The sequence below is a fragment of the Pezoporus wallicus genome, unplaced genomic scaffold (assembly GCF_028554395.1).
Source record: "Pezoporus wallicus isolate ANWC-B61680 ecotype Strahan unplaced genomic scaffold, APGP_CSIRO_Pwel_v1 contig_8047, whole genome shotgun sequence".
NCBI classification, from domain to species: Eukaryota; Metazoa; Chordata; class Aves; order Psittaciformes; family Psittacidae; genus Pezoporus; species Pezoporus wallicus.
The window spans coordinates 1,197,886-1,212,277 of NW_026639548.1; the positions used below are offsets into that span (position 1 = coordinate 1,197,886).

A 14,392-nucleotide genomic window follows, 5' to 3' on the forward strand; every position below is an offset into this window, starting at 1 on the left:
CCAGGCCCTTCTTCTGCCATCCTCATGTTAGGCACAACCCAAAACTTGCTCCCTGCCTATCTTAGCTGCATCCTCCATTTCTGTCCCTCTACACAATTACAAATTCTTCTAAATGATGGAAACTGGTGTATTCACATGTTGTCTGTTTTAAATCTATGAGCTGAACACTGCTCTGACTTACCGGCTTAAACCAGATGGGCTTAAACCACAATTGCCAATCTCCCTGGCAAGGTACTGCAACGTGTCATGAGAGGTTTAGTCCAATGAGAATGAGCTGGAGAATGAGCTAAAGAAAGACTAAGACCCCAGTCCTGCAAACTAATGTATCTTGGTAGGTTCTATAGCAGCAGCTCTGAATAGAAGAAAAAAAAACAACCCATCTCAAGTTTCCACCTAAACTGTTGGCTGAATCTAGAGACTCTTACCCTTTGTATGTTTTGTAAACAGTAAATCACATAGTTCAGTGGAAATCAAACACAATACCCAAAGTGTGATGAGGAAAGAAAAAGTTAAAATGGGGACATTTCAGCTAGTTATCATGTTCTAATCCTAATGAAATGTTGGGGAGAACAGGACTCTTCTTTCTCTTATTCTCCCTTAACCTACCATATTCACATAGAAAACATCTTTGCCAGAGATACCTTACCATCTCTTTGGTTTATGCTGCTGCACTGTGGATTTCAAGGTAGTTACGGTGCCTGATTAATATTGTAGAGCACATTTCTAAAGAATGGCAAGGAGAGGCACCAAATAGATCTAAGGTATTTCAGTTTCTTAATGCAGAACTTGCCCTGTCTATCCACAGTTTATCATAGCTGTCAGTTGCTGAGCCAATTTAAAATAGATATTTCATCCTTTCAGCTTTGTCCCTGAGAATATGAATATTTTCTAAATGGGACAGCTGCATAGAAGGATCTAAGGAACACATTTTTATTTGTATTTCTGAGAACTTGAACATTTTGTTTGTTAAGTCATGCTAAAAGTTCAAATAGCAAACCCAGAAGTGAGACCATCCAGATAACTAAAACGTCTGGGTTGCCAATGCCTGATGTTCAGTGAGGAAGAAATATGTGCTAAGTTGTGTTTTCTTAGAGGAGAACATTTCCTTTGTGCTCTTTAATCCCTAGGTGGGAATATTTTAACAAATTTGCTTGTAACATGGAAGTTATTTGAAACAAGAATATTTCAAAGGAATAGATTTGATTAAATTTTTGTCATGGGTTTTGGCAGGAAAGAGCTGGGAGGAGGGGAAGTAATTAAAAAAAATGAATGCAATGTGAAGAAAGCAGGGAATTACGTGTAGTTCTCCTACCATCTACCTGAATGCCTTGACCACCACACTATTTCATTGTTCTGAGGCATGTTTTGCCAGGTCACTCCTGCTGGCATGGTTCTGGTGTGCACCTGAGGAATATTTACATAAACATTTTCCACCCTGAAGTATTTTCTACTTGGTTTTATCTTGCTTGATAAGGCAACACCACTCCTACTTCAAAGCCTTTCCCTGCTCCCACTTCCTAAATCTGTCTGTTAAGGAAGATCCTTCCCTGCCTTAGCCCCAGGTTCCTGCAAACCCAACACCTGGCTGATGCCATTGTGACTCCTGGAGTAACAGCTATCCATCTGATCTCTTTTGGATTAAATTCTCAAGTGCCAACTCTCTCTTCTCTTTTTCTGTAGTCTTCTCTGATTCACTGGAACAGTGCTGGGGGTGCGTCACATTTTGTTTTCCTCCCTCAATTCACTTGTCACTCAATAAGCATTTTTAAGAGATCCAGTGAAGAAACGAAACACACCACGCCTGAGATGAAGCAGACACCAGCTCCTGTCCAGCCTCATCAGGTGGCCTTTGAGCCCCTATTCTTAAAAAAAATCAGTAAGAATATGGTTACCAAAACCTTGAAATCATGCAACCAAAAAAAGCTTTCATGGAGAAGATTAAATGCCTTGAAGCAAATCAACCCTCCGAACAAGAGCAAAAATGCCAGCCAGCAGCACAGATAGCAGGGAAAACTGTACCATGGGCCACATTCTATCTGTTCAGCACCTTAATGCTCCCATGTGCGTCTGTACTGCCCCATGGAGAACTGCTATACAGAAAGACAAAATACACTTGCTTCAGTCATAATAGTGTTCATTACCGCCAGCCTTTCTTTGTGACGAAAAAGTAGCTGTTTCATAACCTCAATTTTAGTAAAAACATGGAAAAAATGGTTAAGAACGTGCCTCCCTCCAGCCAAGAGGCATGCTTACCCAGTAATCATCTGCCATAGTGCTGTCTTTTAATAAAATGTTCATACACATGCACAACATCTGATGCTTTCTGCTTGCTAGATATAATCCAGCATACAATATTGACTATGCAGATGAAATATTCTGTCTAACAGACAGACCAAAGGCAGGATTTCAGTCCTGCTATTTAGTTACTGGTATGAAAGAGCAGCTGATTGGGGGGATCCTGGCAGGACTTGGCAGAGGTCTGAACTGCTTCTGCTTTTGCAGTGATTCTGGGAAGATGATGAGAGGTCCTTCTCTTTTTCAGCTGACTTTCCACTGCATGAATATATCATTTTCTCCCCTGGCCTACAGGCCTTGGTGTCCTGAGTTTTGGATGCTCCTGTAGGCAGGAGAGCTCATAACTTGCTAGGTCCCCATCACAAGATGAGCACAGGTGAGATCTTCTCTTCTGTGCATCTTTAACTTACTTGTGGGCTTGTTGTTGTTTCTGTCTCTTCTTTTCAGACAGAGAATGTGCCCCAAAAGGAGCTCATCCAACACATGCAGTGACCAGGAGGTTAGTGCTAATGCCTTCAGCAATTTCTGTTTCTCTTTTTCATATTGGCTGTTGCACTGTTTATCTGACAATGTTTACTGGGGCATGTTCTGAGTTGTAGAACAGGATCCAGAACTCCACTGTTGATATCAATGAGCTCCAGCTGGTGGTGCCAAGCCTGGAGAATGAAAACAACAACCACTCTGTGAGCCGGGAGCAGGCGGGTAAGTGCGGGGCATCCATGGGAGCAGGTCAGTGCACCCCGTAGCCCTGGCCAGTTAATCAGATCATTTCTTCCTTGCAGTCCTCCTTGCTGTCTTGCCCATGCACAGCTGGAGAGCCACTTCGCAGCAGAAAGCCTTTGTTGTGGAAGCTATCTCTTGCTGCTCTCCCCCCTCACTGGTAGGGTAATTCCCCTGGCAAGGAGCACGCACAAGCAGAGCTCCAGACGCTGCCAACAAAAGCTGTCATAGCACATGGCATTGTAGAGACACTGGGTTAGCAGAGCAAATATGTCAGGTTCAGGCTGCTACAAGCAACTTATAAAGATCCATAAATTACGGAAGAATTTCACCTGCCATGTGCCTAACCTTGTCCAGAAAGGATGAGGTTTACAATGCTTAGATTGGCTTTGGTCAACTTTGACTCCCGGAGCTAGTCTTTTCTGAAGGACTTTATGGATGACAGTGCTTTAGGTGACATTCAGCTCACAGTGTGTTTCTAAAACAAGAAGGCTCCAGCCAAGCTGCAGATAATGTTACTTGCTGCAATTTTGAGTCACCACACATAAATTGCACCAGTGGTGAAGGCCAACAGGGAGCTTCTTCATGTTATGTTGCTACACACCATCAGTTTCCCACTAAACCATCAATCAACCATTATATACACGCAAGGATATCTTCATAAAAAGCTAATTCTGTGCTCCCAACCACTACAGTTTCCAATCTCCTTCTTTGGAAAAGTCATTGATGACATTGTGGCCAGAGTTCTCCTAACACGGACCAGATATAGATGTACAGGCCTTAAGGATACATGCAGACAGACACCCCTGTGGTAGTCCCTAGAGCATAATGCTGCTCCTGTAGGAACAGGATCACTAGGGTTTAAGCAAAAAAGCATAGCTCCTAATATTAACAGGGATGAGTAAATACAAATATAGAATGAGTTAAGCAAATCTGCAAGTTTCTGATACCCAGCACAACCTTGAATATTTAGTATAAGGGATTTTAGTTTTGGTTTGTCTTTATTAGAAAGCAGACGCAAGGGTGTTCTTCCCCTTTTGTTTTTAAGGGCTTGCAGTTTCAGGAGAGCAAACTGTTGGCTTGAATTTTATTCTGGCAGGTGAGACAGGCAGCCAAAGCCTGCTCTAGCTTGTCTGGGGAAGGAGGAAGGGTTTGTCATGGAGGAGTTGGGAACAGATGTTTTGGACTCTCACAAGCAGTTGTTACTGATCTTATTTTCTCAGTCACTTCCTGCATAGGCAGCACAGAACGGTCTCCTCAGGACACTGACCCAGATGTGCCCTCCTCCATATCTGCAGTGACCACCGAGACTGGGAGCGATGAAGTGTTTATTATTTCTGCTGGACCTGGCACTAGCGGGCTGAGCTTTACCACCTACAGAGTACAGGTAGGAATGTTCTCTGACATCTCTAACAAGCCACGGGATGCCCCCCTTGGGCAGTACTAGTCAAGTCTGTCCATTTATGCTTACTGCCCACTTTACACGAAAGGTAGTGACCAAGCCAGGCAGTTCTCCTAACCCTCAAGCTGAACTGCCACCAAACAATGAGGGCTGTGATCTGAGCAGGCATCTTCCCAGATTTGATAAGAGCAAATGCAGCAGTCTGCCTTGGATCTAACAGCCAATGATGCAGAACTCTGCCAGTAGGCAGTAGGACCAGCCCTCGGAAACACTTTAAAATCATCACCTGCAACAACTGAAGGATCTAGGAGTCAGATCTGCTCTTGCACACCACTACCAAGTGGTCAGGAAGGTTACTCAGCTCCTCAGAAAGCTGGTTAACTGTCTCACCAGGCTGATGTGAAAATTAACAGTGTAGGCTCTAAAAATAAATAGTCAAGCACTTCAAGTGAAAGCAGTAGGATCCTTTCAAACATACACACACAGAAACCTGAACCAGTTCAATAAGTTCTCTTATTTTAGCTCTTTCTCCTTCTCTCCTGGTTATTTGTTTAGAAAGGAGATGATAGCTCAGAAGTCTCAGGTCTAGCTATCACCTCTTCAACCCCTACGCACAGCGCCTGACAGAGCACATCCATCACAAGTCTATATTAAAGCCTTTCCCAGGTCAATACTCTCCAGTGCTCTCTTTTTCCCACAAGAGGGGAAACAACCAGCCCAAGGAGCTCACATGCCCCAGGACAGGCTGTGTAATACTTCTGTCACAGTTTACAAAACAAAAACATTCTGTATCCCTGCACTTGATTAGGAAATTAGCCAGAAGGCCAGGCTGGTCAGGAATTTCCTATGCTAGCGTAAGAGACATACTAAGCTTTTCCTCACATCAGACACACTGGTTAACAAAAAGAGGGAAAGAAAGGAAAATAGCTCTGTTGCGTTCCCTTGCCCAAACACATTACTTTCTGTAGAGCAGGACACTGTGAGCTGTATCATTGACCAAACTGGCCACCCTTTAACACCTTCATTCCTTGGTCCTGCTTTCCAGTGAAGAGAGCTTCACCTGGTGGCAGCCACATACAAATACAACTTCTAGACAGGAGGGAGACCCATTTTCCTTCCTCTTTTCCACACTCTAGTTAGAATAAACAGACTTAAAGAAAAAACATTTCTACTTTGCCATCCCTTCTGCAAGCAACCTATCAGAGGAGATTTATATATATAAAAACAAAAATACTTAGGGTTAAAACAGTCCTAAGTGAAGATAACCCAAAGAATTAAAGCGATTTACCACATAATTAACTCAGGAGGCATCTCCTCAGTGACGTCCATGCCGCCCTCAGGTGAGTTAATGCTCTCAGTCAATTCCCTTAAGGAACAGAAAAACTATCCAGGAAAGCTATAATGGCCTCTTTGAAGGCATTGGTCTTTACCCACAGCTGAAGACTATCCTCATCAAGGGGGGTGGAAATTGAGCACAGCAGGATAATTACAGACCTGCACTCAAACAGGATCTCTTTAGGACACTTGATAATCTGGGTTACCGGATGTTAGAAATAAATGTTTACAGTTTAGTTTCTAAATGTGTATTTTTAGGGTGTACAGTGCAGCTGGCCAGCCTCTGAGCCCCACATAGAGAGTATGGTGCACAGCTTTTGTAAACCAGCACTAGGCAAGTAGGATGAGTTATTCAGTGGTATGTAGCCACTTCCCTAGCAGGAACTAAGGAGTTATCCTCACGTAAAAATATGTGTGAAATCCCGAGCCTTTAGGGTACGGTAAATAACACCATCAGACTCACCTCACACAAATGCTTGACTAGGCAAAGCAAGCTACAAGGAGCTTTCAATAAAAAATAATCCAAAACTTTTTTCTGAGAAATGGTGACTGGCCACTTGGTCTTGTGTTCCCCAGGAAGTGTAAGCCTCAGCTCTGCTGGGCAGGAGCAGATGATAAACTGTCATTTGTTTTTTAGCTTTTAAAACCCATCTGAAGAAACCAATCCCCTGTTAGGAGGCAAGAGGTGGAACAGCAAACACATGTCTCTGTTTATGGTCTAGCATGAGGAAAGGGAGTGTAAGATGGCTTTCAGATGGCTTCTGAGGTGTTCTCCAGGACAGTCCTGGCTTTTTAAGTCCCATTTGGTTTAAGTCATAATTCAGCGTTTGGCTAACTTCTAACTATAACCTCTGACTTCTATTGAGACAAGTTTCAGATGCAAAGGTTTCAGTAAAGAGTATTATCATGGGGGTATAAGAAATACTTTTTTGCTAAAACATTTTCCAAAATCTAGAAAATATATTATTCACCTTTGTATATCTATTCACCTTCCAGTATATTTGTCTCAAAACCAGTGGCTAGCTTTTACACCACTTTGGAAGTACTTATAATAATACTAGAATAATAAATCCTATCTCAAAACCAGTGGCTAGCTTTTACACCACTTTGGAAGTACTTATAATACTACTAAAATAATAAATCCTAAGATAGCCTGAAGAGGCTTCTGATGAGAAGACAGCTGGCTTATAAATAGAGATTGTTACTTTAATCAAGTCTGAGACTAAGAGCTTAATACTGAACAACTTTATCCAGAGCCTGAAGCCTCTCATGGCTTCCTACCGAGATTTTTTTCTACTGTACTGGCTAATTTCTTGCCTCTCTGCCCATCCATATCCAACATGACATTTAAACTAAATAGTTTCTTTGATTTGCACAAACTTGAGAGATTCAGTTTCTCAGAAATAACAAATGACAAGTTTCTAGTTTCTCAGGACTTTCAAATCCAGGACACTGCTGGATTTATTTCAGACCCTCTTTAAGGACTATGTAAACTTTGGGAATGCACATTTTGCATTCCTCTCATGACAACCGTATTCGCACAGCTGAAAATTAAAAATACATACAGAGTTGTGGAACAGGAGGCTTATATAAATAGCAGGTGAAGTATTAGTAAGAATGAAAGGAGATTCATAGCACAATCAGGGATTATTTAACTCTTTTGGCTCTAAACCCACATCAATATTAAGGATAAAAGTTGGGCTTTTAAATGCAACATCAGAACATAGAAAGCATGGAAGAGATCTTTAGAAGTAATATATAGTTCATTCCCATGTCACATCAACTTTGCTTCTACACAGAATTGGTGACAATGGTTTAATGTAGTTTCATCTTCCAATGACAATTTTACACCTGTCTGTATCTTGTTTTACTGCTAAAGCATGTTTTCCACTTGAAAAGCATTACTTATATGAAATGAAAATCTCCCACTCTAATCTGAGTCTCATGCTTCTTGTTCTATTCACCACAGACACCAAGAAGAGATTATTCCCTTTCTCTTTGTTTTTAATTCTTTTTATTTTCTTAATTCCTCCCTAACATTGATAGAAAGCACCACTTACTTCAGTCTTCCCTCCTGAGTCATGCATTTTTGCGACTTGTGATTCTCTTGTTGCTTGCTTCTGGACTTCTTTATGCAGGCCCCATCCTCCTTGAAGTTTTGTTTCCCCAGACAGACACATCTGGAGCCTTCCAAGAGCCAAGCAAAGTGGAAGAATTATGTTTTACACAGTGAAGTTTACTACTCTGATCTATCACATAACTCCAGTAAAATAAAGCTGTAGATATTTGATATGTTTGGTTAGTAAGAGTGGTAGGACTTTATTTCTTACATAACTGAAATTTCCCAATTTAGTGTTAAACCTAAAACTGGGGAAGCAAGGTAAAACTTTCATACAGGCAGCATGCTACAAAAGCAACTAGGAGAAGCTGCATTCCTGTGTTTTGTCCTGAGAACAGAACCACTGAAGAATCAAGTCTCTGGCACTTACAGCATATTTTTGAAGTGTTTTTAAAATGTTTTGATAAAAGATGCTGTAAACAATCTTTATCTAATCTTTTCAGGACAAAAATCTAAAAAGAAGTGTCACGAGCCCAGCCTCTGTGTCTGACTGGTTGGCTTCTAATCACACGGCTGCAGGAGCAGACACTGTTGAGAAGGGGAATGCCCAGCTGGAAAATCACTGTCCCAGACAACGCACATGGAGTGCCCGCACTTTCCATGACTTCCTGGCTCCAATACCACAGCTACAGAAAAAGTGGTGTAGCTGGACCACTAACAGTCCCTTCACAAAGCTGGTTGACAACAGTGTAAGTCTTGCAAGGAGAGGAGATCATGGTGCTTGGGGCCTGTCCCCCAGTACTCCCCGCTGCTCGCTGATGGGACATGTTTTCCCCTTGATCTACTGCTTTGCCTCCCCAGCTTGCAATGTGATGCATACTGCAGTCCATCTCTTTTGCCTACCTGTACTGCAATTTTTTCAGGCTTCCCTGAAGTGCTAAGAAGCTGTATTTCCCAGCAGTTAGCACCTGCTTTAAGAAATGATTCCCAGTCCAGAAAAACATTTAAAAATGCCTTCAGACTAGATTATCTCATTGAATGTTTTGACATGTACCTTTTTTCCCCTGGCTATGCCTTAAATTTGTTTTAATTGATATATTACTATTGCATTGCAAGGAATCTGTAGGTGTGGGAGGAATATCTAGGTCTGCTGATTGTAGTCATCAAACCAACAGCTTGTTACAAAGCTAATAGAGGAGATTTCTTCTTTTTCTTAAGGTAATAACATAGGGTTTTGCTAAAGAATGCATCTCACCTTTAACATAACCAGGAATCTTAATGTTTAGTTCCCTTGAGGTAAAAGCTAGCTGCTTTTCATGCCATGTCTGCTAATTTATCATTATTTTGTGCAGGGTTTTCCTACAACTGCAAGATCTCAAGGTGCCTCAACCAGAAAAGTAATCTCAGCCACTGAGATAGAGGGGGCATCAGGGACCATTTACTCCGATTCATCTGCCAGTAATGCTTCATACCCCCTCACTCTGTCTGCACAAAGGCAGAGGAAGCTAAGCTCCTGCAATTTGAAGAAATCCAGGTTTGGGAACCCTTATTTTGGATTTTTAGCCAGTTCCCCAGACAGCAAACATGTGAGGTCCTTGGATCCATCAAGACATCTAGGGGCAACATCTCCAGTTAACAGCCAAAGCCCCAGAAATCTAGAGAGCTCCAACCCACTGAAAATCAACTTGGTCAATGGTTCCAAAACAAAGGAACTTATGTTAGAAACAGATAAAACCAAACCAGTTTTTGTTATTTCTGAGGAAGGGGATGATCAGCAGCCTCTGGTTCTAGCAGAACACCTTAGTCAATGTGGAGATCATCTGTCAGAGCAAACTGCTGTGTATGCTCCAGCTGTGCCAGATAAACAGCCAATGGTTCTGACTGTGGAGGGGAACAGTTCTGCCAGCTTCATGTCAAATCTTCCCCTTTGGGCAAAATCCCCCAGTTTATACAAAGGTCATGTGAAGGCCCCAGGCTCTTCCAGGGAACAGCAGAGCTCATCAGCTGAGGATGCTAATACTACTGAGACCTCACAGAACTGTGATACTGTAGCTGCTCCTACACTAAGCCAAGCTTCAGTCCAGTGATGCCCTTAGAAAGACTGAAACATCAGTTCACAAAAACAGAGACAACAGGGACATGACGAGAGTGGAAGCTGTGCCAAGCAATTGAGCATGGCAGTCACAGATAGATGCAACTTTGTTAAAAACGGTGTTTGCTTTCCATCTGCTGGGACTGAGATTACAATGATACATACAATAGCACAGCACAAATTCAACGTTTTCATATGTTCACTAACCTCATCTCTATTCTTCTGCATGGAATTTTGATGTGGTTTATACAAGAAAGTATCCTCTGAAGAAGTACTTCAGACTGCAGAAAACCTTTTCTGGAATGAGAAATGAAAGTCATCTGAGATGGTTACACCATGGTTTATATTTGAAATGTCAATCAGTCCTCTGCCATTGTGGTATCACTTGAATCTTTCTGTTGGGAGCTCTGAGTTAAATTTTGTTTATAGCTATGCCTGTACAATCCAAGCCTTGCCAAGCCAAGGGTAAGAATTTAATCATGCATGTTTGCGTACAGTTTTGTAAACTTAGTTTTAAGCATTTCATAACTTCTGCACTCTAGCACAGTTTACCAAGCATTAGCATCTCTAATATTACAAACAACGATTATTTCATATCCTAACTCTTTAGAGAAGCATACAGACAAGCTGAGCAATCCAGTACTGGATGCTAGTTCTATAGAAGCCTGATGTAGCTTTATCTTTGTTAGATCTACATAGGCTTAAACCACCTTAGTCCACTACATTTTTAAGTGACTCCTCATGGCAACAGGAGCATGTGTATAAAACCACTGAAATACTAGGGATAGTTTTCAGCATCCAACACTTGGATATTTCCAGCTGCTCTGATCCTATATCCACCAGCTATTTATTGCTGGTAACGCACATTGCCTAGAGAACTATTTCTCTTCCTTTAGGAGACAGGACTTAAAACTAAGTGGGGCAAACTTTGAGTGCTCACTTTCTTCAGAAATGGACTACTAAGTGGTTATGCCTCCCTGGTTACAAATACAGGGCATTCAATTGAACGCTGAACCAAAGGGAAGCATGCTAGTCCTATTGCCTTCAGTAACCCCACCAGTATTTGAATTGGTGATGTTTTCCTATCTTTGCAAGAGACTCCTGCATGTTCAGCCCACAACTTAGAATTATTTTGCTTTCTTAAATGAAAGAAATTCCTTATGAAGCTGTATTTTGCAGGTGAAACAGCACATTGTTTTAAAGCAATAGTATGCCATAAAACAGGTGTCAGAAATATCTTCCATGCAAATCTTCCCCTATATTAGGTACAGTGTGCATTGAGTTATCTTAATCCTTCTATGTGAAGGCATTTAAGTCTGAGTCCTGAAATATTTAAATGAATTATTTATGATTTCACCTTCTATTACAGCTTCCATTTGCCACCTATTAATGTCTGAGATATGCAACACAAGACTGTTGGTTTTGCCTTATATTTTGAGTGTGTGTTTACGTAGACATAGGAGCTTTTCATCTGGCAGCAGTGGAAGCAAACACATATATGCCCTTTAGCAGTTGACTCAAACATGAACAGCAAACAAGTCTCTACATTTGTTATTACCAGACTATGTTGAGTAGTTTTGAAGCACAAAGGTCTGGCTCCAAGTTGGGGTTTTTTGTTGTTGTTGGATTGTTTTTTGTCATTGTTGTTTAATTAATGCTATCTGATTCAAAGGGAAGAGTTAATATATTTATGATTGAAGAAAATATTTAGAAATCTTCAGTACTCTAACTTCCATTTCATTAAATTCATATACACTGTAATTCAGAGTCAATGTTCTGTTACTTCTTACATTTCTAAAGATTGAAGTACTGAAATCAACTTTTGAAAAGTACTTGTTCAGTTATTGACAATAGCTACATTTGAAGGGCTGGGGAAAGTGGCTTTTTCAATAAAAGCATGTTTAACTACTCATTTTTACAATGTAATGACACTATTTTTATTTTGCTGAAAGACTAAGTTGTATGGGTACACCAGCACAGCAATCTTCCTAGCAGTTGCTGCAATGGAAGGAGCACAAAAGCTGCTGCAGTATTCAGTCAGCAAACACCCAAGGATTAGATCCTTTATGGTTTCTCCTCAGTAACCTAGTGAGGTAATGAGGTGGTTGTTTACACTGACTTCCTCTACGTAACCAAGAAGAGATATTTCTAACTGAGTGAAGCCTACCTGCCAGTGGCTGGTTTCTGTAGGAGTTTGGATTTCCTGTCACAGGGCTTGTCTCAACACCGTGTAACTCTTCCATCACTGCCAGGTACAGCAGCAGATCGGCAACTACACATGAGACATCTAGTATCATATGTTCAGCACGGACTATATACACATGTATGTTGACAGACACCCTCCTCTTGAAAAATAGACAATATTCAACACTGCTGCTTATTCTCAGAATTGAGGTGGCTGATACACCAAACTACTCAAAGGTGAGGTTTTCTGCCACTAGAAGGTATTGAAGCCCAACACCTAACTGCTGCAGGTACACAAAGGTGACCTTCTCACTCTTGGTCTGCCCTGAAGAGAGTCAGGAGTACAACATATGGGAGGACTTAAGTTCCTGACTTGGCTTTTGAAGTTATTTTCTGCCTAAAAAAATATATATTCACTCAAATTAACTGCTAAAGAGATATCTGTGTTTTATTTCATACCTTCAAAGAATTTATAAAATATTTTCTTCCCCTTACAGCTAAAGGAACTGTTTTGAGACTCTCCTCTTTTATTCCACCCTCCAGGAACAGAAAGTTTCCATCCCTACTCTTCAAAAGAGTCATCACACAAATTTAAGCAATTTTGAAAGCTCCAGGTGGAATAAAGTATTCTAATACTCTTAGCCATAAATATTGACTAGGATTAGTTTTTAGATAGTATTACTTACAGCATTTATTTTATTCCTAACAGCTATGTTACTTCTGAGTGCTATGCTGATACTTTGTAATGACCTCATAACTCATACATGGGCTTGGGAGTCAGTTATACCTTTGCGTAATGCGGCAGTTTACTGGGCTGTTTTGCATACAGTAACTAAGCAGCAAATGGAATAAGCATGCTAAATACTCACTGAAGAGGAGGAAAATAATTCCAATCACAAATGCATAGGAAAAATGTGTCCAAAACTGTTATGGTGCTACCAAACAGGAGTATTCTTTTCAGTAAAACTGGATGTGAATAATGCTAACTTTAATTATTCTCGAATATACCAGAAATCCTTCTAGCCAATTTGTTAAGTAGACTGAATATGACAAAAATACATGGGTATTCTCTGTTTTTTTCACTGTTGAAACAGAGCTTCAAAATAAAAGCTTGAAGCTATGCAAGCTGACAAGAATTCTCCGTGTTAGGTTTCTTACTGTCAGGCAGTCAAAATAGTTGAGCATGGAGGCTCAATGGGAACAATCCAAAAGATTTAAGATGCAGCTGCTGCATCCTAACTTTGAGGATTCAGAGTAGCATTCAGCAAGAAAAATCCATTTATAAACTTCTTAGCAGAAACACAGGTTCCTTTCAGAAATCTAACTTGCTTTAAAAGCAATTGTTACAAAGCAGCCTACTCATAACTGTCTGAGGGTTTTTTCTCCCCATGAGAAGGGCACATGGAGCCAAGACAAAACACATCTGACTCAAATAGTCCTGTCAGGTACTAGATTTTATTCTAAAGAATTAAAGATTAATTTGGCTTGGGAAAAATAGGTAAGTCTTAAGCCAACACTTACCTAATAAAAGCAAGAAAGTGAAGCTCAGCAGCACTGAAAAGAATACCCAACAGAGACCAAATATAGCTTCAACATATATTCATGGTCTGTCTAGAAATGTCTTTGATGTTAAACCTCATATGGCACACTTAGCATTTTTCATAATTCATTTCCTATGGAAACTAATGAGCTTAAGGGTGAAATTACCTCATTGAAAGTCAAAATGGTGAAGTGTGAAGAAAAGAAGGATGACCTGAAAAGCAGATTTAGAAGCAATCTTTGCATATTAAGCATTGCTGTGGGAAATAGTATAATTAGTTTTCTTCAGAAGTTATTCCTTGGAATTGTGTAAGCGGTATTTCAGCTCCCAAATATCAGCGCAGAAAGAATGTTACATAAAATAGGTGGGAAAATGCAAAATCTCAACACATCCTTTTTAAAAGAGATCCTTTTCCTAACTTCTAGGAAAGGACTACAATATAATGACTGTTGGTTTATTTTCAGAGGTTGTACAAAATAAAGCCCCATTCCAGCAGATATTTCTGAGAGGCCATAAGAAACCTGATTTTCAGAGCATAATTTAGAATTCTCAAATGCCTAGCTCCTTTTACTTGAGTCAACTTGTTTTCCTAAACTCTTGCTGTAGGCTAAGCATTTGCACTACACAGTTCTACTGAAGACTAGAAATTGATACAAAATGGATGTATTTTGTTTGCAGAATGATTTATCTTTGAGTGACAAATACTAGGATTTTTCTATTAAAAGAAAACAGTAGCAGAGCTTAAAAAAAAATATCCTACACAGT

General features: G+C 40.5%; 1 protein-coding gene across 1 annotated transcript in view; it reads left to right on the top strand.

Annotated features, from left to right (window-relative positions):
- LOC130602276 (uncharacterized) overlaps positions 1-10,000 on the top strand; it is a 32,490-nt gene extending 22,490 nt beyond the window's left edge. The window contains exons 3-7 of the mRNA XM_057415019.1: positions 2,743-2,794; positions 2,895-2,997; positions 4,239-4,402; positions 8,315-8,560; positions 9,164-10,000. Coding sequence (XP_057271002.1) covers positions 2,743-2,794; positions 2,895-2,997; positions 4,239-4,402; positions 8,315-8,560; positions 9,164-9,898 — 1,300 coding nt within the window. The 3' untranslated portion in view covers positions 9,899-10,000. The remainder of the gene's footprint in view (positions 1-2,742; positions 2,795-2,894; positions 2,998-4,238; positions 4,403-8,314; positions 8,561-9,163) is intronic.
- Positions 10,001-14,392: the final 4,392 nt, after the last annotated feature.